General features: G+C 57.5%; 1 protein-coding gene across 1 annotated transcript in view; it reads left to right on the top strand.

Annotated features, from left to right (window-relative positions):
* TSPAN15 (tetraspanin 15) overlaps positions 1-23,447 on the top strand; it is a 57,423-nt gene extending 33,976 nt beyond the window's left edge. The window contains exons 2-8 of the mRNA XM_056796459.1: positions 6,989-7,174; positions 7,848-7,922; positions 13,839-13,934; positions 14,974-15,090; positions 20,978-21,025; positions 22,321-22,437; positions 22,867-23,447. Coding sequence (XP_056652437.1) covers positions 6,989-7,174; positions 7,848-7,922; positions 13,839-13,934; positions 14,974-15,090; positions 20,978-21,025; positions 22,321-22,437; positions 22,867-23,031 — 804 coding nt within the window. The 3' untranslated portion in view covers positions 23,032-23,447. The remainder of the gene's footprint in view (positions 1-6,988; positions 7,175-7,847; positions 7,923-13,838; positions 13,935-14,973; positions 15,091-20,977; positions 21,026-22,320; positions 22,438-22,866) is intronic.
* Positions 23,448-23,669: the final 222 nt, after the last annotated feature.

A 23,669-nucleotide genomic window follows, 5' to 3' on the forward strand; every position in this document is an offset into this window, starting at 1 on the left:
AAGTAAGGGGAAGTCCGCTTCAGCGGACCATCAGCCTCCATCCGTTCTCTTTCAGGAGGTGGAGGCGGGGAGATTCTCTTCCTCGAGGCATTTTAACCTGGTTCTCACTGCCTGGCAGGGTCCTGATCCCTCATCTAGGCCAAACCCCGCTTTTTGTAGATAAAGAAACTGAGGCCCGGGACCAAATGGCTTGTCCAGGATTACACAGCTAGTAAGTGGCAGAGGTGGGATTTGAATCCAGATCCCCCCCCACACACACACGTTTTACACTCAATGCTTCCTCCATCATCTGCTCTGCGGCAGGGGGTCCTGGCCAAGTATCAGGACTTGTATATTGACTGAATGAATGATTTTTTAAAAATACAGCCTTAGTGCCAGAGATAAGCAGACATGAAATGGTCCCTGCCCTCCCGGGACTTAGGAGAGAGCACCGACAGGAGGGGGCTGCGGTGGAGAAGACGCGTACCCTTAGACACGTACTAGTAGTGTGACCTTGGGCAAGTCACCTAACCTGTTTGCCTCAGTTTCCCCAGCTGTAAAATAGGGATCATAGTGGTTGTGAGGATCAAATGAGAGGATATTTAAAGCGCCTAGCACAGCATCTGGAAAGTAGTAGACACTATAAATGGTAGCTCTTATTAATGTTGTTATTATTTCAGCTGCACAATCCCATTGGAGATGTTTGTTGAAATACATAGAATTCCGGGAGCTGATCCCCAGAGAATCAATCCCTTCTGTGAAAGCTGGAGAGGCTCCTTGGAGGCTGCCCCGAAGGAATGGGCTCTTCCAGAGCAGAGGGGGCCTGGCCAGGGGAGCCTGTCATGTGCCCGAATGCCGGAATGGGTCCTGGAAACCCTGAGGCGGCCTTCTCGAGGCGAGGCAGCTGTCCTGGGCACAGCCCTTGGCTGAACCCGTCCCAGATCTGGCCCTGGACGGTCTGAGGCTACAGAGCACTCCAGGACCGAGAGCTGGCCAGGCCCAAAGAGGACTCGGCCCGGCTCCCCCGAAAGACCACATTTGTTTTTTCTAGGGTGCTTTCAGCGGCCGTCATCCATAATACCTACGACGTCATCGTAAAAGCACTAAGAGCAGCAGCGGCAGCGAGCCTGGCTCTCCCCCTCCCGGGCGGCCAAGCACGTGCCCATATTCTCTCATTGGATCCTGTCCACAATCTGGGAAGTAGGTGCTGTTAGCATCCCCATCTTACAGATGAGGAAACTGAGGCAAATAGCCGTGGACAGGCTTTCCCAGAGACCCACCGGGGGCAGGTGTCTGAGGCAGCACTCTACCTCGCATCTCCCTGAATCTGAGTACCCCCCAGCAACGACAATATTACACGGTACAGCTGAGAAGACAGAGACTCAGGTTAAGAAATAAGATAACGTGGGTGTGCACAGTTAAAACCCTTACTCTTTGCCTTAGAATCAAAACTAAGTATTCGTTCCAGGGCAGAAGAGAGGGAGGGACCAGGCAATAGGGGTTAAGTGACTTGCCCAGGGTCACACAGCCAAGAAGTGTCTGAGGCCACATTGGAACCCAGGACCTCCCGTCTCTTGGCTTGGCTCTCCCTCCACGGTCATTTATTGAGCACCTGCTATGTTTTGATTCAAGAATGAAGCCACCCTTGCCCTCCAGGAAGATTGTCTTCTAAGGAGGAGGGGCAATAAGAGCCTCGGTAAACATGCACAGAATAAATATTCAACGTTTCAGGTTCAAATCCAGGACTCACCTGACTCCCCAACCCAGCACCCCAGCCCAGGCTGCCTCTCTGTTTTAATCCGATACCCCCACCTTCCCCAGCCTCTATCTTGAATACTCTTTTCTGATTGAGGAAACGGAGGCAAAAGGCCTTTTCTCCAAAGTGATTCCTAGACAAGGGTCTATGGACTTGGTTTTTTACATTATATTTTCAGGGGGCAGCTGGGTGGCTCCGTAGATGGAGAGTCAGACCCAGAGAAGGGAGGTCCTGGGTTCAAATCTGGCCTCAGACACTTCCCAGCTGTGTGACCCTGGGCAAGTCACTAAACCCCCATGGCCTAGCCCTGACTGCTCTTCTGCCTTAGAACCAATACCCAGTACTGACTCTAAGACGGAAGGGAAGGGTCTAAATTAAAAAAAAGATTTAAACCCCTATATTTTCAATAACTGCTCTGCACTCGAACTGGTTTCCTTTGTCATCCTCTGTATGTATTGGCTGCCTTTAAGAAGGTGATTCTGAGGAGAGTCCGTCGGTTTCACCAGATGGCCCAAAGGGACCGAAGCGCCCCCTCAAAGTAAAAATGGTACCTGAAGAAGCAGGAGGAGGTAGCATTGTGAGCGCGGGGCTGGCCAGCTTTCTAACAGGGAAGGGAAGCTGGTTTCTACCCATTTTGGCCCTGCCCCCCCCCCCCCCACTCCCGTATTATCGTGCGTGCCATCACCGCTGAAAAATGACTTGTTTGTTTCCTGCTCTGGATGATGGAGCCTATAATTAGCTGAGAGCGACCAGGGAGGAATGTTATCCTCGGCGCTGGCAGACATGGCCGAGGCCGGAGAGAAACATGAAACTGTGTTGACAAAGGCATAAACAGAGGGAGAGTGCTTCATCTTGTGTGCGGGCAAGGCGCAGAAAGGCCTTTAGGGGTGCCCGGGCCCCCCTTGCCGCCTCGGAACTCCCCCCTGGCCGCCAGGATGCCATGGCTGCTGGCTCCAGTTCTGGCAGGCTGCTCAGCCTCTCCTGACCTTCTCCCTGCCTCCCCTGGGAGGTCTGCAGCCCACAAACATGCCCTCCGATAGCCGGGAAGGACTCTTTACCCCGAGCTGAGTCACTCTCGTTTGTTTGGTGGAGTCACGCGGAAAGTACATTGTGTTTGGGCGATGCCAGTGCCTGGCTCCCGAGGGTGCTGGGAGGCAGAAGGGCCGGCTCCTCTTGGGCCAGCTGTGTGTCTGTCCCAAGGCCAGGCTCTGCGGGGCCTCTCTGGGCCTCCTTGTGCAGGAAGAGAGCGGGGCAGCTCTTCTGTCCTGCTCTAGATTTTCCCCAACTTCCGAAGGAGTCTTGTCGTTTCATGTATTCCATATCAATCCGTCCGTCCGTGCAGCCCTCTGCCGCCTCCCTCCCTCCTTCTCTCTGCCTGGCTTTCCTTCTTCCTTGTTTCCTTGCTGTTTTTCTCTCTGTCTGTCCGTCCCTCCATCTCTCTGCCTGGCTTTCCTTCTTCCTTGCTGTTTTTTTCTCTCCGTCCATCCATCCGTCCATCTGTCCGTCTCTCTGCCTGGCTTTCCTTCTTCCTTGTTTCCTTGCTGTTTTTCTCTCCGTCCGTCTGTCCCTCCCTTCGTCTCTCTGCCTGGCTTTCCTTCTTCCTTGTTTCCTTGCTGTTTTTCTCTCCGTCCGTCTGTCCGTCCCTCCATCTCTCTGCCTGGCTTTCCTTCTTCCTTGCTGTTTTTTTCTCTCCGTCCGTCCATCCGTCCGTCTGTCCGTCTGTCTGCCTGGCTTTCCTTCTTCCTTGTTTCCTTGCTGTTTTTCTCTCCGTCCGTCTGTCCGTCCCTCCATCTCTCTGCCTGGCTTTCCTTCTTCCTTGCTGTTTTTTTCTCTCCGTCCGTCCATCCGTCCGTCTGTCCGTCTGTCTGCCTGGCTTTCCTTCTTCCTTGTTTCCTTGCTGTTTTTCTCTCCGTCCATCTGTCCGTCCCTCCATCTCTCTGCCTGGCTTTCCTTCTTCCTTGTTTCCTTGCTGTTTTTCTCTCCGTCCCTCCCTTCATCTCTCTGCCTGGCTTTCCTTCTTCCTTGTTTCCTTGCTGTTTTTCTCTCCGTCCGTCCGTCCGTCCGTCCCTCCATTAGGTCACCTCTATCTCCTCGCTATCATCCGGCAGCTTTCTGTCTGGCCCAGTTTCTCTGCCGTCCCTCCCTCCGAGCTAGCCGTCGGTGTGTCTGTTCCTCAGTCTGGCTAACATACAGTCACCTCTGCCTCCGGCCGTCCCCCTCAGGCAGACACAATTCTGCCTCAACGTTCCTCTCGTCTGGGCTTTCCCATCTTTGGTGAGACCATTTTCTCCTCTTCCTTTTCCTTCCGGTTGAGGAATGCCGGGTGAAACCCGCCATCACGCTGGAGAAGGCCAGGGTCGGTCCTCTCGTGGGGGAGGCATTAGAAGGGCAGGCCGTGGTGTGACGGACCGGAGTCGGGAGGATACTAGAGATGCTACCTCAGGCTCCTCCTTTTGCAAAAGAGCCCGCTGGGAGTTGTGCAGTCCAAGGAGGCAAGGAATGCAAAGCTGCAGATATTCCTTCCCTCCTTCTGGAAGGTCCCCAGGAAGTTTTTTGGCTTTCACCATCTTTTGACAAACTTTTTACTGACTTTAATTTTATTTATTATTATTTTTAAACCCTCACCTTCTGTCCTAGAATCAATACTGTGTATTGGCTCCAAGGCAGAAGAGTGGTCAGGGCCTGGAAATGGGGGTCAAGTGACTTGCCCAGGGTCACACAGCTGGGAAGTGTCTGAGGCCAGCTTGGAACCCAGGACCTCCTGTCTCTAGGTCTGGCTCTCCATCTACTGAGCCACCCAGCCGTCCCCCTTACTTAAACTTTAAAAAAGAAAACGTTCTATTGATGATATTAGAAGATAAAATGTGTTCTCATGGAGCCCTATACTGTGTTTTATGCATTTTGACTTTCTAACCCTTCTCTGTGTCCTGCAAACTCCCCATTGTTGGGACCCTCCTCAGAGATCATGCCCAGTGCCTTTGTTTACAGATGAGAACACTGAAGTTTCGAATTAAGGGCCAGGACCAGGGCCAGAACCCGGGAGTCTTCCTTGAGTCTAGTGTTCTTGCCGTTGGCCCAAAAGAAGGGGGGGCGGGGATCGGGGATGTTTGGGGGGTTTGGAGGACTTTTTGGTGCCCTCCCCCCCCTCAACAACTGTTCCTGGATTTTTTTTTGCTTTTCTGCATTTTCATATTTTAAAATGAAGTTTTATTTATTTAAAATAAACCGAGTATTTTCTAAGCCAGCCCAATTCAGTTAAAGGAAGCACAGAGGTGAGGTGGCCTTGAGGCAGGAGGAGGGAGATTCCCTTCTTGCCTTGGCCTTCTGCTGGCCATGCTATAGTTCCATCCTGGAACCCCATTTTATTTGAACCCCCTTCTGTGATTGGTTCCAGGGCAGTGGGAGTGAAGCATCTGAGGCCAGACTGGAACCCAGAACCTGCTGTGCCCCGCCAGGCTCTCCATCCACTGCCTACAAAGTGGGAATTTCTTGTATTTTGTTTTCCCAGAAAAGCCAAGCCAGAAGCCTTGGGGGGGGGGGGGGGGGGCGGCGGCGATCCCCACAGGCCGCAGGGGCTGGGCTGCCCAGCTGGAATCTTGGGTCATTTGAGGGGAGGGGGAGCAGGCAGGGGCTCGCCTTCCGGTCTGGGTGACCCTGGACCAGTCACTGCCCAGCCCCCACCCCTCCTCTGCCTTAAGGCCAGTGCCCAGGGTAGATTCTGAGGCGGAAGTGAAGGGAGCCTTTCCTGACCGGATCCTGGATCCTCCTTCCCACAACCCTCAGGGTTTCCTGTGTGTCACGTGCTTCCTCACTGCCTCCCCGTCCTGCTCCCAGGGTGAAATGACTTGTCTAGCTTCCACCGCTGGGAAGACTTTGAGGCCCGATTTGAACCCTGGTCCATGCAATTTTGTGGCTTCTCGAGGGTGGTGACTGTTGCCTTTTAGACCAGTTCGCAGGGGGCCGGGCCTCATTGATTGCCCCTCCCACTCCCTCCGGAAGGTTCTGGCCAGTTTCCGCTGCCAGATGCGTACCCAGCATGTGACCTTGGGCCAGTCTCTTCACCCTGTTGGCCTCGGTTTCCCCATCTGTCAAATGAGCCGGAGAAGGAAATGGTGAACCTCTCTGGTATCTGCCAAGAAAGCCCTGACAGGGATCCGTAGTCTGACCCAGAAGCCCCGCGGGCAGGCCTGACAAACTGCCCTTTGCCTGTCGGTCTGTAAAATGGGGGTAAGGGCGCCGCCACCCCCCTCCCCCCAGGCTGTGGCGAGGATCCCTGCGCATTGCCGGCCCGGAGGGCGCCTTAGCCAGTCCTGTGCCTCCCGTCCCTGCTCAGGGTTCCCGGCAGAGACGCCAGGAGCGCTTTGCCCCATCCTTCTCCAGCCCGTTTCACAAATGAGGACACCGAGGCCAGCAGGGAGAGGCAGCTTGGCCAGGGTCACACAGCGAGCTGTCTGAGGTAGCCCTTGAACCCCCGGCTCTATCCCGCGTGCCGCCGGCGCCCATGGAAGTGTGGATCCTTATAATGCTCATCCTCCATGAGGCGGGGAGATCCCGGCCTCTGGGGCCTGGAGGTGTCCCTGAGACCACCGACCACCACCCCATTCCAGGGCTTCTCCCCACCTCACCCTGGCTCCAGCGCTGCCCCTACCTGGGGGACCTGCAGGGCGGGGCTGGGCGGCGCTCTGGGGGTGGAGCTTCCCTGGGGGCGGGGCTTCCTGAGGCTTTTAGTGGCCCAGTAAAAGCTGCCTCCAGGGCTCTGGGGGTCTGTGAGAGTCTTAGTTCTGGCCTCCAGGCTGGCTTCTCCCAGCGGCTCTCTGGATTCCGAGCTGGAAGGGGCCTCGGACGCCCTGGAGGCCACCCCCTCATTTTACAGATGAGGAAACTGAGACCAGGAGGGGGAGGGGCTTTGCCGGGTGAACTAGGTCGCTAGTGGGATGGGAGGTAGGATGCGATCTCGGGTCTTCCTGAGTCCTCTGCATGACCTCACCGCCTCCCCCAGGGTGCCTGGATGTCCGCATGTTCCGGACTGTCTCCTGCTGCTGGTTCTGGCCCAGTTCGGGGAGTCTCCCTCTGGCTGGTTCTGATCCAGTCTCCTGCAGTGAGCCCCTCCCCCCCACGTGGTCTGGGTTCCCCTGCCTCGGTGAGAGGCGTCTTGTGGGCAGAGAGCCGGCAGGAGCCCTCAGCAGGGCGCTCCCCCCTCCTGTGTGCGTGGAGGGAGAGTGAGCCGGCTTTGCCTTCTCTTCTCTCCCCCAGCTGGTCGGGGCTCTGATCCTGGCGGTGGGGATCTACGCCGAGGTGGAGCGGCAGAAGTACAAGACCCTGGAGAGCGCCTTCCTGGCCCCAGCCATCATCCTCATCCTCCTCGGGGTCATCATGTTCGTGGTCTCCTTCGTGGGGGTCCTGGCGTCCCTCCGGGACAACCTGTGTCTCCTCCAAGCGGTGAGCAGGCCAGTGACTGGGCCCAGCCCCGCAAGGCCAGCCTCAGACCCTCTGCCGGGCCCTTGGCCCTGTGGGCCTCAGTTTCCTCATCTGTGAAAGGGGAAGGAAAGGGCTGGGAAGGGCAGGACACAACGGAGCAGCCAGCCGAACAGAGAGAGATCAAGAGAGTGGATGGGGGGCCTCCTGTGGAATGTGGGAATTTGGGGAGTCCAGGAAAAAGCCCGAAGTCTGCTGAGGGGGGAGGAACCCCCAGAGCCCTCCATTACAATGGGGGTGGCTGGGAGGTCCCTGTCTGGTCCAGGTGGCCCTTATGGTCTCCATTTTACAGATGAGGAAAAGGAAGTCCAGTGTCTGTGGCTCCTGACCCCGTCCTGCTGCCCAGCGGCCCCACACAAAGCCACGGCCCTGTCCTAGATTTGACATCCTTGGAGCATCCTAGCCCAGGTGTCCGGAGGCCTCGGGGCCGCTGTCCATCTCTAGGGGCAGTACGGCTCCATCCCATCGTCCTCCTCAAGCACGCACCAGGCACTGCGCTGCCATTGCCCCCATCATCCAGGAGGGAAAACTGAGGGAGGGGAGGGGAGGGCAGTGCCAGGGTACTCCCTGCCTCGGTGATCCCCGATGCAGAATGGGGTGGCCCCGCCTCTCTGAGTGGCTGTTCATTCTCCCACAGTTCATGTACATCCTGGGGATCTGCCTCATCATCGAGCTCATCGGGGGCGTTGTGGCCCTGACCTTCAGGAATCAGGTGAGCTGGGGGTGGGGGAGCCCGTCCCTGCCATGCCCCTGCCCCTGGGAATGCCCACGCTAATGGAAACTGCAAGCAAGTCCACTCAGTGCTTCAGCCCTCAGTGTCCGCATCTTTGAAATGGGTCAGTCATCACAGGAGACCCCTTCATGCCTCAGTGTGCCCCAGCCGGACATTCTGGGCTCAGGGATGTCACACAAACAAGGCTATTCCCCTCAGACTTCATTTGGGCTCTGGGGCCCTTGGAGGACAGAGAACTGAGAGTGGGGTTGGAGGCCTTGAACCCGTGCCCTCAGCCCCTGGTGGTGTGACCCAGGGCCTTTACCGGCCTCTGTGGCTCCCTTTGCGCCACAGGCCCATCTCGAGGGGGATTGAGTGGGGGTGATAGGTCCATTACATAGCCAAGGAAACAGAGGCTCCGAGAATCTCCCCCCAATTTGTACCCATGACTGGAAAGATCTGAGGCTTCCCACACACGGCCTCTGCCAGCGCCAGACACAGAGTCACTGTGTACAATGGGAAGTCCAGAGAAGTGAAGACTTTTCCCCAGAGCACAGCCTCAGTTTCATCCTCTGTACAATGGGGAGATTGGACTTCCAGCTTTGTACAAGTTCTGATAGGATTTTGATTCTGGGGTGGGAAGGGGTCTTCCCAGCCATTTAATCCAAACTTCCCATTTTACAGATGAGGAAATTCAGGGAGGTAACTTCAAGCTTCGCAAAGGGTCCCCTGATGCCAAGAGGTGGGATTCGAACCCAGGCCATTTCTCACCAGGCTCAGGACTATTACCCTGTACTTTGCTGCCTCATAGAGTCAGACATCCCCTGAGTAGAATGGAAGCCCTTTGAGGGTGTAGATGATGATGATTTTTTCCTCTGTATCCTTAGTGCCTCACCCAGTCCTGGACTCATTGTAGGCATCTACTAAATGTTGAACTGAACTGGAATTTGAGTGGCCTCATTAGATGGAAGACAGATTGAAATCTTAAAACAATACCTCGGGACTAATGATGCCTTCCCCATAAGGAGCATTTTCCCATCCCTGCCCCTTTAGAACCTTATACCAGCCCTGTAGGATAAATGGAGCCGCGGTCTTGAACCCATTTTATAGATGAGGAAACTGAGGCACAGAGAAGGTCAAATATCACTGACAAAGTCAGGTCTAGAGACCCAAGTCTGGTGACTCTCACTCAAGTACTCTTCACAGGACGCTGCTTCTTAGATGAAATGAGAACAAGAAGCTTTACTGAGGTCAGAGGGGATCGAAGAGGAGGAGAGGCTGGATGGTGGGACTTTATTCCCAGGGGAGTTGACCAAAGGGAACTCAGGTCATGTCCAGATGTGGGGCTGCCCCTAGGATCCTGCATTTCCCATAACTCCCCTGAGCTGTGGGAGTGGAAATGACTCCTTTCTTCTTCCCCCTTCTCGTATAAACCAAGACCATTGAGAGTGCTGTGGGGGGATGGAGAGGGCAGCTTCGATGTCTAGCAGGAACTCCTAGAGTTTAGATGTAGCCATGGGAATCCTGGGCTTCAGAGCTGGAGGAAGCCTGAGAGAACACCTACCCACTTTAGTTGACATGGAGAGAAATTGAATCACAGGGAAGACTTTTCTCAAATTGAATGTGCTTTTAAGCGGCAGTGCTAGGATTTAGATTTTGCTCTGCTCCAATACAATGCCATTTCCATTGTATTCCTCTGGGGTCCTTCCTCTCTTTGCTCCAGATGCTAGCACACCTGGGGCCAAGATCTCTGTAAATAGAAGTTGGAGTTGTGGTCTCTGCCCTCAGCTCCTCAGAATATTTCCTTCCTGCCTTTGTTTTACCCAGAGGGTGAGACAACTTGTTTTCTCCCGACTTCCTCCAGGCTAACTGGTGTCTCCATCTAGTTAAGGAGAGCACTTAGGCTTCTGTCAGAATTTCTGGCCACCATTCACAGTCCCAATCTTCTCTTAGTCCTTGTTATCCAAAGGGAATGCCTAACTGCTTTTAATAAGTTCAGATTTCTAGAGTCAATGAAGGAACTGAATGACACGCTGAAAAGAACTCTGCCCATGTAACTACCCCAGCTGAATTAAACTGTGTCTCAGTTTCCTCATTTGTAAATTGAGGGTGCCAGACGAGAAGATCCCTTCTAGCTCCAGTTCTGTGTTCCTCTGAACCAGTGGATATGAGTTAGACATCGCTGGGCCAATGTCAGTGAAGTCTGAAAGATTGTGGAGAATGAGAGGGAAACTGCAGGATTGGAGAAAGGAAAATATCCTGATTTAAAAGGGAAGACAATGATATATGACTGGGATTCTTGGTGAGGTTTTAGAGCAGACTTTTGGAGGGATGGTTAGTGACCATGTTGAGGGAAGCAGTGATCACTAGGAGCCAGTGCAGTTCCATCAGGAACAGGCCACGCCACACTAACCTCATTTTCCTCCTCGGACAGGGTTACTCCATGTTAGCCCAGAGGAATGCTGGAGACTTGGGCTGTCTCCCTTGTAGCAAAATTCCTGATGTTCTTGTGGATAATGTAGATAGCTTTGAGCATCTGCTGTGTCTATGGGCTTTTCAGAGAGCTCTGTTTGCTTTATTCCCTCATCTGTGGTAGGAATGTTGGCCCCCTGAGAGCAGAGAGTGTCCTGGTTTCCACTGGCCCAGTTCCTGGTTCCAGTAGGTGCTTAGTAAGTGCTTGTAGACTGCTGGGTTGTGGATCCTCCCCAACAAATCATCATATGTTTATTTCATTTATGGGGCTATAAATGTAAGCCTTGGTGGCAAAACTGTTTTTAGTTTTGTCTCTGTATCCCCATCATGTAGCAGCCTGCTTGGTACATGGTAGGCACTTAATAAATGCTATAAAAAATCTTATTTTTTAATTTAAAAAATCCTGGGTGCAGCTGGGTAACTCAGTGGATTGAGAATCAGACAGACCTAGAGATGGGAGATTCTAGGTTCATATCTGACCTCAGACACTTCCCAGCTGTGTGACCCTGGGCAAGTCATTTAACCCCCATTGCCTAAAAAGAAAAAAAAAATCCTTATCTTTTGTCTTAGAATCAGTACTAAGTATGCAGATTTGAGCCTTCAGGTCTGGCTTTCAATCCACCAAGCCACCTTAGCTGCCCTCATGAGCAGTAGTTCTTGTGAAAAAGAGCCAGAGGTTTTAATGGATGTCAGGATGAACACAAATGCCCAGTCCAACATGGCGCCTGGAGAAGCAGACAGGACCTTGGTCTGCATGGAGAGGCCACTGCCCTGCTGCCCGCCTCACTGGGTGTAGCATGCTGGCCGTGGCCTCTTCAGGCCTGGGCACAAAAAAAGACATTGTAAATCTGGAGTCACATCTGGAAGAAAGCCACCATGTCATATGGGAACTGGAGATGCTTAGCCTGGAAAAGAGAAGACTCCAGGCACCTGCCGACCAGCTTCACTCATTGTTGGGAGCATCCTCTGGAAGTCAGATGAGATTTGTTCTGCAGGATCCCAAAGTGGGGCCGATTTAGGCTTGGTATAAGAAGAAGAGAACACCCCCCCCCCCCCAGTGGGATGGACCACTGGAGGAGGCAGCAGGATCCCCGCCAAGCTTGGAGATTTTCAGCCATTGGTAAAAGGAGTTTTTGAGTCCAAGCTGGATGTGGATGTCGCTGAATATTTTGTGACTTCCTGTCTTTGAACTTCACTTTCCCTATTTGCAAATTAGGCCCCGCCTCCCCCAAAGGGAAATTGTGAGGAAGACATTTTAAAATTCATTTTTCTACCAAGCCAGGGACTGTCTTGTTTAAACTGTGTATCTACTCCAGTGCCAGGGGTGGTGCGGAACAGGCCACGGGTTCCTGGTGAATATGAATCGGATCACTGAATCAATCCAACAATCTAGATGTTGAGCCGGAAGAGACCTCAGAGACAGTTCCATTTTATATTGAGGAAATCGAGACCCAGAGGTTAGGGGCCTTGCCCAGGGTCGCACAACCAAGACGGCTCGGAAGCTGCATTTGAACTCGGGTCTTCCTGGAGAACTTGGTGCTCTGCCTGGATGAAGGGAAGAGACCTCGGAGAGCTCCTCGTTTTGCAGATAAGGACGGGGAGGCCTGGAGAGATGAAGGGACTTGCCTGAGCAGTTTCCAGCCTGGCTCCCCACGGCCGGCTGGCCCTGAGCTCCAGGCCTTTTTCTGTCCCCTAAAAGGGAGCAGCTCCATCTGCCCTTCAAGGCATCCTCCTTCCTTTGAACCTTGTGCCGCGGCCCTCTGCCAAAGGGCAGGTTCTCTTCCTTGGTGGGAGGCTGGGGGTCTTTCTGGGCTGGGAGCCGCCATCTTGTCCCTGGGTGGCCGCCCTCCCGCTTCGCTTCCTCCAGAGGCTGCCATGGGGGTCGGGGCTGAGGGCCGCAGCTTCCCAGGCTTCAGGCCTCCCCGCCTGCCCCTGAAGGGTCTTGCCCATTCTGTGGAAAGAGGCAGCTTCCAAGCCCAGCTCAGGCCCTTTTCTGCTCTGCCCCGTCCTGAGGGCTGCTCCGGCCGAGGCGCGTTCCAGGCCGGGAGCTCTCGAGTCTACGGCCTGTCCGGCCTGGCTCTGGGCTCTCCTCTCTCTCCTTCTGGGGTCGGGCCGGCCAGCTTTGCTCCTGTCCCCCCGCCCGGCCCCCCGCTCTTGGGAAGGAGCCTGGCCGGAGCGGCTGCCCAGCCTTCAGGGTCTGCGGAGTGGGGGGCTCCGAGGCAGAGAGGGGGAGTGTCTCCCTTGTGTCCAGCCTGCCCTGTCGTGCCCGCCTTGCCCCGGGCAGGACCCGCTTCAGGAAGCCGACGGCGAGTGGCGTTTCCTGGAGAAGCAGAAACCCCACGACGCCCCCCCCCCCCCCATAGCTCTGGGGCAGTCAGCAGGATGAGGAGACGCTCCCCGATGGAGCCCCCGGGTTCTGCGTGCCCTACGTGTAACACCATTCAAGGCCCTGGAGGTGAACAGAAAGCGAGCCGGACCTGGCCCGGGTCCCGGCTCCTTGGGGGGGCCTCACGCAGTGGAGCGACTCGCACGACGTCACGGAGGAAAGAAACGTCCGCGGTGGGGTGTGAACCTGTCCTGCGGCCGCGCCGGGCCGTCATTCTCCTTGGGGTCACCCGAGCTCGTGCAGATGGTTCCGAGGGAAGACGAGGCCTCCCACCCCCACCGCCAGGAGGGGCCTTCGAGCTTGTGTCGTCCGAGGCTGTCTGGGCAGAGGAGGCTCCAGAGGGGGCGACTCCCTGCTGCCCTCGGGGTGCCGGGACAGGGGCCTCCCGGCGCGGAAACGCTCTGCCCACCTGCCGCCGTCTCAGAGCCAGGACCCTCTGGCCTCGCTCAGGGGACTTCGGTCGTTGTGCATGAAAGTGCAGAGTGCAGAGGAGACCGATTATAGTGACGGACCGTGGTCAGGGGAGAGAGCCAGGCGCCCTGGGGTCAAGGCGTCGCCTCGCCCTAACTGTTCTGCCCCGAATGCATCCTGGAAGGGGGGGTTCAAGAAAAAGCAGGGGAGTCACCAGCTCGAGTGCCGTGTGGGTGGCCTTTGTGAAGTGCCTGCTCTGGGCCAGGCTCTCTCCTTAAAGACTCCCGGCAGACGAGCCCGCGGCCCCCGGCCGGCCTTCCCCCTCTGTCTGGCGCCTCCTCGTGGGTGCGAGCGAGCCCCTTGCGGTGGCTCTGCTGGGCGGCCTCAGAGCGCCCATCGTGCCGGGGCGGGCGGGACTGCGCGCTGCTTCCTGGGGGACATCAGGGACCTCGAGGCAGCGAGTGGCCCTGGCCGAGTCCCTGCCCGGCTTCTGGAGACTCCAAGCCGCCTCCCCCTCCCGAGCCTCTTTAGTCCCCTGTAAAATGGGGATCCGAATGAAGAACCACCATCCGAGGGCTTTGGGGGGAGGTGGGGAGCAGAGCGGGGGCGGAGCGGGGCTGACCCTGGCCCTTGTCCTGCTGGAACAGACCATCAAGTTCCTGAACGACAACATCCGCAGAGGGATCGAGAACTACTACGACGACCTGGACTTCAAGAACATCATGGACTTTGTCCAGGAGCAGGTGAGCCGGGCCTCCCCGTCTGGGCCTCCTCCCCTCGCACGTCCTCCCCACCCCTGTCCCTCCCGTGTCCCTCCCGTGTCCTCTACCCCATGTCCCTCCTGTGTCCTCCCTCCCGTGTCCCTCCCGTGTCCTCCCTCCCGTGTCCCTCCTGTGTCCTCCCTCCCGTGTCCTCTACCCCATGTCCCTCCTGTGTCCTCCCTCCCGTGTCCCTCCCGTGTCCTCTACCCCGTGTCCCTCCCGTGTCCTCCCTCCCATGTCCCTCCTGTGTCCTCCCTCCCGTGTCCCTCCCGTGTCCTCCCTCCCGTGTCCCTCCTGTGTCCTCCCTCCTGTGTCCTCCCTCCCGTGTCCCTCCCGTGTCCTCCCTCCCGTGTCCCTCCTGTGTCCTCCCTCCTGTGTCCTCTACCCCGTGTCCCTCCTGTGTCCCTCCCGTGTCCTCTACCCCGTGTCCCTCCTGTGTCCTCCCTCCTGTGTCCTCTACCCCGTGTCCCTCCCGTGTCCTCCCTCCCATGTCCCTCCCGTGTCCCTCCCGTGTCCTCTACCCCGTGTCCCTCCTGTGTCCTCCCTCCTGTGTCCTCTACCCCGTGTCCCTCCCGTGTCCTCCCTCCCATGTCCCTCCCATGTCCCTCCCGTGTCCTCCCTCCCATGTCCCTCCCATGTCCCCCCTGTGTCTTCCACCCCATGTCCCTCCCATGTCCTCCCTCCCATGTCCCCCCTGTGTCTTCCACCCCGTGTCCCTCCCATGTCCCTCCAGTGTCCCCCCTGTGTCCCTCCTGTGTCCTCTCCTGTGTCCTCCACCCCATGTCCCTCCCGTGTACCTCTGGTGTCCCTCCTGTGTCCCTCCCGTGTCCCTCCCATGTGGCTTCCAAGGCAGAAGAGCGGTCAGGGCTGGACCGTGGTGTCACCCAGGGAGGACGTGTCTGAGGCTGGATTGGAACCCAGGACCTCCCACCTCTGGGCTGCCCCTCGGGTGGAGCGGGCTCCCTGGGCGGGGGCTCCCCGCATCTCACGCCTCCCCGACTCCCCGCCTTCTTTCTTCCAGTTTAAGTGCTGCGGCGGTGAAGACTACACCGACTGGGCCCAGAACCAGTACCACAACTGCAGCGCGCCCGGGCCCCTGGCCTGCGGGGTCCCCTACAGCTGCTGCGTCCGGAACAAGGTAGGGTCGGGGCCGCGGCTCGGCGCACGCTGCTGTTTGTCGGTGCCATTTGGATGGGTTTGGAGGGAGGGAAGAAAGCAGATGTGCCCAGTGGCTCTAGGACGGGCCTGGCGCGGGGCCGTCTTTGGTCCAGGCTCTCGTTCCCCTCGTGCCAATGGCCACGCCCGAGGCAGGACTCTAACCCGGGGCTTCCGCCCTCTCTCGGCTCAGGTTCTCGCTTCCAGCCTCGGACAGGCTACCGGCGGACATCCAGCCGCCAAGAATCCTGTGTGGAAGCCAAGGCCGGGAGGGCGACACTCGAGACGAGCCGCCTTCCCGGCTCCGGCTCCTGCTCGCCGCCAGGCTTTGGCCCACACCGATGGGGCATAAAGAAAGGCGGGCCGCCCCCTGGGCCGCCGAGCGGGTACCGATCACCTGCCTGCGTGGCCACGGCAGGCTCCCCGGCGCGCCCAGGAAGGCCCAGGCTCTCCGGAAGGGTCCCTGCTGTGTGGACGCCCCCGAGCTAACCTCCAGAGGTTTGGAGCCGCAGGAGGCGTGCTGCGTCGGCCGCTCCTGTGCAAGAAATCCCAGCATTCCCAGGCAGACGGCGAGCTCTGCGGGGGGGCCGGCAGGGGGCCAGCGTCCCGCCCATCCAGAGCCCAAACGACTATGGAGGATCCTCCCCGATGTTAAAATCAGGCTGGGAAGACGACGAGGAAGTGTCGCGTCACGGACAATCCTAGTAAATTCATGTTAGATCAGCGCCATTAATCATCAGAGGACACTCGGGAGACAGGACACGACTCGGCTGGCCGCGTGGTTTGGGTCAGAACAGGGTCGTGGCTCTGAGCTTTTACTGGGCGTGGGCACTCGGAAAGTTAGCGCAAGCACACGCTTTGTCGGTCAGTCAGTGAGCGCGTATCAAGTGCCTCCACGCGCCAGGCACTGGGCGCCGAATGAAAACGACACGCGCTTCGGCAGCACAGATCTGATCGTGCAGCCACTCGTGTCAGGGCGGCGTCTCCACTGCCAAGATCTTGGGTGGGAGTGAGTCTGAGCAGGCCTTGGTGAAAGGCAGGGAATGATTCGCACTCAGGTCCAGAGGGGGTGGCCCAATTCCCTGGGCCTCCCCCTTCAATACCAGCCTCGGGGGCAAGAGAGGCGATCCCGAACGTGCCCTGGCCGAGAGGTCTAGCCTGTCCTCGTCTTCCCCTCCCCCTCCCTCGACGCCCAGCGCCGCTTCCAGAAGTCACCACCACAACCGAGAGGGAACGTCCCGTTCGTCGGGGATCGGGGAGCCCCTGCCGGCTTCGGGGGACGAGAGCCCTTCTGTGCGCTCCTGAGAGCCGGCCCGGCATCAGCAGACGCCCGTCACCGCGACGGAGAGCATCTCCAGCGGCAGGGCGCGAACTCGGAGCCCGCCTCTCGGGGCACCTTCCCCTTCGGGCGCGATGACGCCTCCCCTGGCCAGCAGCGAATGAGGCCCCTCTTGGCTGGGGCGCGCGAGACTGCCGAGCTTGGAGGACCTTCCTGGAAGGTTGCGTTCTGGCTTCTGGCCGGTCCCTGTCATTGAAAAGGGAAGCCAGAAGATCTCCCGAGAAGGTCCACAGGAGCCACGGGGCCAGACGGAGCGGAAGGAGCCCAAGGGAGGAGGGGGCGTCCGCTCTCCGGCTCTCTCTGGAAGGGGTGGAGGGCCTTGTTCATCCTGGGCCTGGAAGAGTGAGGTAAAGGACTCGGGGAAGAAAGGCAGGCGGAGGTTCAAGAGAAGGCCGTGGCACGAATACCAGCCTTGGGCTCCGAAGCTCCGGGTTCGAGTCCTGGCTCCTGGGCAAGTCACTCGAGCCTCAGTGGGGCTGACCGGGGCAGTGCGTGAGCTGCTTCTGCATTTTCCCATTAGGGGTCCAGGGACTTGTCCGGAGCTTCTTTGTTTTTAGAAATCCTGGCCCTGGGTCTTACAATTGAAACTAAGTATTGGTTCCAAGGCAGACGAGGGCTAAGGGCTGGGCGGTCGGGGTTAGGAGACTTGCCCAGGGTCACGCTGCTGGGAAATAGGTGAACTTACTTTAAAATAGTATTTTGAGAGCATAAATTCACGGTGGGTTCCCTTCGCCATCCTTTTTTCCATCTGAAAACATGATTCCTTTGCCAGACATTGCTAGAGGGGTCCAACCCCGTGCGCCTCCCCCCCCCCCCCCATGAGTGCGTGCCTTAGGGGAAGGCGGGAGTAAAGCAGGGGCCCAGCCCAGTGGAGCGCCTCCTGCGCACGAGGCTGCCCCTCGGGTCCCAGGTCCGCGCCTCATGTTGGGAGGGGAGGGATCTGGGCTCGGAGGAAGGGTCCCAGGTAAGTGAGCAGGAATCTGTTCGTTGCAGAAGTCGCCGCTTCTCCAGGGGCTTAGGGGAGAGATCCCCGAGCTTGGGGTCGGAATTCGGCCTCTGTTCCCACTGCCTGGGTGGCCTTGACCCATTCGCTTCCTCCCCCGGAGCCTCTTCGGGCGCTTGACCCTTTAATGCTGGCCCCGGAGATCCGCGGCCCTTGGGGCCACGGGGTTCTTGCAGCAGATGCGGCTGTGCCCGCCGTGCCGGCCCTCCCTCCGCTGACCCAGCCCGTCGTGCCGTTCTTGCTGGACAGACAGGACGAGGGCCGGCTAGAAGGAGCGGCCTGTGGACAACAGGAGCAGAGCCTGCCTCAGACCCGAGTTCACTGGGTGACTCTGGGCCTCCGTTACCCGCTCTGTGAAACGTCCCTTCCGGCTCTCCATCAGAGATCCTGTGGCTGCTTCGTCTGTGTTAGGAACATTCCCACACTCCGTGAGGCCGAGGGAACAGGACAAAGCAGGCCCCGCTTGTGGGAGCAGAGAGCGCCACGGCCTCTGGGCACCCAGATCTTTCCTGCCTGCGCCCCTGGCCGGCGAGGCCAGGAGAGAGCCGGAGCCAGAGAGGCTTGTCCACAAACAAAGGACGAAGAGGGCCTTTTCTCACTTCATCCTGATTTTGGAGCCAGGATTGGGGCTGATGAGACGCAGGGGCATTGTGGGAAATCTACCAGGCGCCTTCGTTTCCCTCGAGGTCTCGCGGACAGTTTTATCCCCAATTAAAGGCCCCCAGAATGCTGTGGTTTTCAATGATGTCGTTTTCTTACAATTTTCTGGCTTCTCCGTCCATCAACTCTGCCTTTATAATGTGAGAGCCGACCTGGAGCAGCCTCTCTTCCCCTCCAGACGCCTTCTTTCTAGTCTGGGGTAGATGGAGAAGCCACGTAGGCGCGTTGGTTATAGTAGTGTTGAAAAGAAGGATAAACAAGCTCTGAGCGAGAAGACCCAAAGGTGTGAGGGGAACGCAGGGACTCCGGGACAGCTTTTGGGTCCAGTTGTTTGTCTGTTCTGAATAGGCAACGGCACCAGATAACCCAGGGGCACTGAATCACAGCTATTCTTTTTATCACATTTCCAGGGGAAAATAATGAGAGAGGAGAGAGAGGGTGGGGGAGAGACAGAGAGAGGGAGAAAAAGAGAGAGAGGGAGAGAAAGAGAGAGAGGGGGAGAGACAGAGAGAGAGAGAGAGAGAGAGAGAGAGAGAGAGAGAGAGAGACAGAGAGAGAGAGAGAGAGAGAGGGGAGAGAGAGAGAGAGAGAGAGAGAGAGACAGAGAGAGAGAGAGAGAGAGACAGAGAGAGAGAGAGACAGAGAGAGATGGAGAGAGAGAGGGAGGAGGAGAGAGAGGAAGGGAGAGAGAGAGACAGAAAGAGAAAGAGAGGGAGAGAGACAGAGTGAGAGAGAGACAGAGGGGGGAGAGAGAGAGAGACTGAGAGAGAGAGAGAGGAAGGGAGAGAGACAGAAAGAGAGAGAGGGAGATAAAGACAGACAGAGACAGAGAGAAAGAAAAAGGAGGGGGAGGGAAAAGAGATGGAGAGGTGGAGGTGGGGGGAGAGGGGGAGTGAGACAGAGATGGATAGAGGGAGAAGGAGGAGAGAAAGAGGAAGGGAGAAAGAGAGAGGAAGGGAGAGAGACAGAGAGAGAGAGATGGAGAGAGAGACAGAGAGAGAGATGGAGAGAGAGACAGAGGGGAGAGAGAGGGAAGGAGAGAGAGAGGGAGAATGAGGAGAGAGAGAGGAAGGGAGAGAGAGAGGAAGGGAGAAAGAGAGAGGAAGGGAGAGAGAGAGAGGAAGGGAGAGAGAGAGAGAGAGAGAGAGATGGAGAGAGAGACAGAGAGAGAGATGGAGAGAGAGAGACAGAGGGGAGAGAGAGGGAAGGAGAGAGAGAGGGAGAATGAGGAGAGAGAGGAAGGGAGAGAGAGAGAGAGGAAGGGAGAGAGACAGAAAGAGAGAGACAGAGAAAGAGAGAGATGGAGAGAGAGACAGAAAGAGAGGGAGATAAAGACAGACAGAGAGACAGACAGAGAGAAAGAAAAAGGAGGGGGAGGGAAAAGAGATGGAGAGGTGGAGGTGGGGGGAGAGGGGGAGTGAGACAGAGATGGATAGAGGGAGAAGGAGGAGAGAAAGAGGAAGGGAGAAAGAGAGAGGAAGGGAGAGAGACAGAGAGAGAGAGATGGAGAGAGAGACAGAGAGAGAGATGGAGAGAGAGACAGAGGGGAGAGAGAGGGAAGGAGAGAGAGAGGGAGAATGAGGAGAGAGAGAGGAAGGGAGAGAGAGAGGAAGGGAGAGAGAGAGAGGAAGGGAGAAAGAGAGAGGAAGGGAGAGAGAGAGAGGAAGGGAGAGAGACAGAGAGAGAGAGAGATGGAGAGAGAGACAGAGAGAGAGATGGAGAGAGAGAGACAGAGGGGAGAGAGAGGGAAGGAGAGAGAGAGGGAGAATAAGGAGAGAGAGGAAGGGAGAGAGAGAGAGAGGAAGGGAGAGAGACAGAAAGAGAGAGACAGAGAAAGAGAGAGATGGAGAGAGAGACAGAAAGAGAGGGAGATAAAGACAGACAGAGAGACAGAGAGAAAGAAAAAGGAGGGGGAGGGAAAAGAGATGGAGAGGTGGAGGTGGGGGGAGAGGGGGAGAGAGAGAGATGGATAGAGGGAGAAGGAGGGGAGAGAGAGGAAGGGAGAAAGAGAGAGGAAGGGAGAGAGACAGAGAGAGAGATGGAGAGAGAGAGACAGAGGGGAGAGAGAGGGAAGGAGAGAGAGGGAGAATGAGGAGAGAGAGAGGAAGGGAGAGAGACAGAAAGAGAGAGACAGAGAAAGAGAGAGATGGAGAGAGAGACAGAAAGAGAGAGAGGGAGATAAGACAGACAGAGAGACAGACAGAGAGAAAGAAAAAGGTGGGGGAGGGAAAAGAGATGGAGAGGTGGAGGTGGGGGGAGAGGGGGAGAGAGAGAGATGGATAGAGGGAGAAGGAGGAGAGAGAGAGGAAGGGAGAGAGACAGAGACAGAGAGAGAGAGGGAGAGAGAGACGGAGACAGAAAGAAAAAGGAAGGGGAGGGAAAAGAGAGATGGAGAGGTGGAGGTGGGGGTAGAGGGTGAGAGAGAGAGAGAGAATGAGAGAGAGAAAGAGAGCAGCTTAGCCTCTTAGCTTCCCCATTAGACTGGGCTTCTCAGGGAGTAGAGACTGTCTGCTTAGCATAATGACTGGCACATAGTAGGCACTTTATAAATGGGTGTTGACTGCCCAACTGACAGACTGTGAACCCTGTGAAGAACGCAGGCTCCTGGGTCAATCTAGATTTCTTCTTAAAACCCAGCCACAAAGACTGCTGCAGGGGGTTTAACCCTTTGTGTCCTGGACGCCTTTAGCAGTCTGCTGTCTCTGGACCCCTTCTCACAATCATGTTTTTAAGTGGATAAAAATAGGGTTCCCAGGGAAAGTAATTATATTGAAATACAAAAAGGCTGCAGAGCTCAGGCTAGCAGCCTCTGTCCTGAGGGAGGCTCTGGACAACCGCCTTGTTGGCGCGACTCTTTTTCTGTTTCAGACTGACGTCATCAACACCATGTGCGGCTACAAAACCATCGACCAGGAGGTGAGCGAGCCCTTTGGAATGGGAGCCCGGGCTTCCTCCCCATCCCCCCCCCCGCTCCCGGTGCCCATAGGAGCATCCCCAGCCACGGGGGTGACCCGAGCCTGGGCCCCCTCAGGCTCCTCGAGGCAGGAGAGCTGGGCTTCGGGGCCAGCCCGATGCTCCTCCAGGGTGAGGGTTTTCCCTGCATTTTACGGATAAGGAAACTGGTTCAGAGAGGGCCGATGCCTGCCTCAAAGGCGCCCAGCCCGCACTCCCACTGAAGCATCTGTCTGAAAGAGTCAGAAATGGAAGGAGGGAGAGAGAGAAGGGAGGGAGGGAGAAGGCGGGCAGACGTTCCCAGCCTCCCTGGGGTCTGGGGAGAATCACGGGGCTCGGCCCATATCGTAGGTGTCGTGACGTGATGTCCCGGGGCCTGGTCACGGGAGCCCAGAACGGTCCTGGCCGGCGGCCCTCCCAGCCTGTGAGGCTTGCTGAGAGCTTTCCAACAGCCTCACAGGGAGGCCGCATCGCTGTTCCCATTTTACAGATGGAGACATTAGACCTGAGGGATGTTTAAGTGGCTGGTGCAGGGTCAGGTCTGCCCGACTCCTAGCTCACTGTGCTTCCTGGAAAGTGAACTAGGAAGGCCCTAGAATCTGGGGTGTCAGAGCTGGGGGGGCCCTAGAATCTGGGGTGTCAGAGCTGGGGACCCTAGAATCTGGGGTGTCAGAGCTGGGGGCCCTAGAATCTGGGGTGTCAGAGCTGGGGGCCCTAGAATCTGGGGTGTCAGAGCTGGGGGCCCTAGAATCTGGGGTGTCAGAGCTGGGGGCCCTAGAATCTTGGATGTCAGAGCTGGGGGCCCTAGAATCTGGGATGTCAGAGCTGGGGGCCCTAGAATCTGGGATGTCAGAGCTGGGGGCCCTAGAATCTGGGGTGTTAGAGCTGGGGGCCCTAGAATCTGGGGTGTCAGAGCTGGGGGCCCTAGAATCTGGGATGTCAGAGCTGGGGGCCCTAGAATCTGGGGTGTTAGAGCTGGGGGCCCTAGAATCTGGGGTGTCAGAGCTGGGGGCCCTAGAATCTGGGATGTCAGAGCTGGGGGCCCTAGAATCTGGGGTGTCAGAGCTGGGGGCCCTAGAATCTGGGGTGTCACAGCTGGGGGGCCCCTTGTCTCTCCTAGCACGGAGTCAGAGGGAGCCAGGGTTGGGGGGGGCTAAGGTGGACAGCCTGGACTCTGGCTTCGTCGGGCCAGTGGCGGCCTTGTCTGGGCTCAGCAGAGCGGTGCCAGGTGCCAGGCCGGTGTCTGTGTCTCTCGGCAGCGCCTGAGCATCCTGGACGTCATCTACATCCGCGGCTGCACCAGCGCCGTGATCATCTGGTTCATGGACCACTACACCATCATGGCCGGCGTCCTGCTGGGCATCCTGCTGCCCCAGGTGAGTCGGGAGCCCTCCCTCTCATCCTCCATTTTCTCACCTATGAAATGGGGGCAGAAGGAAGTGCTGCTCTGCTCCTGCCCCAGTGACGGGGATCTCACTACCTGCGCAGACCGACCCCTCCTCAAAGTCACCCAGAGCCCAGCCCTAGGGTTGGTCAGGGGTGGGATTTGCACCCAGATCTTCTGCACCCCCCTCCCCCCCAGCTCTCATGAATACAACGGATTGCTGGTAAGAACAGCCATTGTTTACGTGGTGTACCAAGATGGGCCGAGCTCTTTCCTCGGGTTTCATGTGTGCCCTCGAGCTGAAAGGGCTCTCCTGGGGTCGTGCAGTAGATAAGTGTCAGGAGGTTAGATTTGAACCCAGAGCCTGGACTGCAAAGCGCCGGGGGCAGGGATGACCTCCCCCTCCCTCTTTCTGTTCCAGTTCCTGGGGGTGCTGCTCACTCTGCTCTACATCACCAGAGTGGAAGACATCATCACCGAGCACTCGGCCACCGACGGCCTCCTCGGGGGGGAGAAGAAGGACTTTGACATGTCGGGGGGCGGCTGCTGCATGTGTTACCCCTGGGAGCAGCCTCCGGACCTGTGACGCCCCGGCTGCCCCGGCCCTCGGCGGCTGCTTCCGGCTCCCTCGGGCCCTGCCAGGGCGGAGGCGTCCCGGCCCGGCCTGGCCTCCCCGGCCTGCGGGGCTCCGGCCGTCACCCCAGCATCCACCCGAGCGCCGGCCAGCCGTGAATGAAGCCTCTTTCTTTGTCCGGCCTGAGGGGCGGCGTGGGGGGCGCCCGCTTGGCTCGGCCCTGCTCGGGCAGCTTTGGGGGAAATTCTGCCTATTTTTGTACCGATCGGCCCGTGTGCCCGCCCGCCCTGCCCGGAGTCCTGCTCCGGCCGTTTGTGCCACGACCCCGCGCAGTGCCTTGAGCCCGTGCCAGGGCCGAGCTCTGGTGACTCCTTTTTTATGTGATTTTGTATCTTGTTTTATACACAATAACAGACCTCTTGAATGACTCTGGCTCGCCCTTCTGTCCTCCTTTGCTTCTCTCCTTTCTCTCAGCCCTTTGGGGGGGCCCCCAGAGACCTCTGAGCCTGGGGGGCCAGCCAGGAAGGCCTGGGCCCAGTGACCAGGGGACCAGCCCGAAAGGCCTGGGCCCAGTGACTGGGGAAGGCCTGGGGAAGGCCTGGGGCCCAGTGACCAGGGAAGGCCTGGGGCCCAGTGACCTGGGAAGGCCT

The sequence above is a fragment of the Monodelphis domestica genome, chromosome 1 (genome assembly GCF_027887165.1).
Source record: "Monodelphis domestica isolate mMonDom1 chromosome 1, mMonDom1.pri, whole genome shotgun sequence".
NCBI lineage: Eukaryota > Metazoa > Chordata > Mammalia > Didelphimorphia > Didelphidae > Monodelphis > Monodelphis domestica.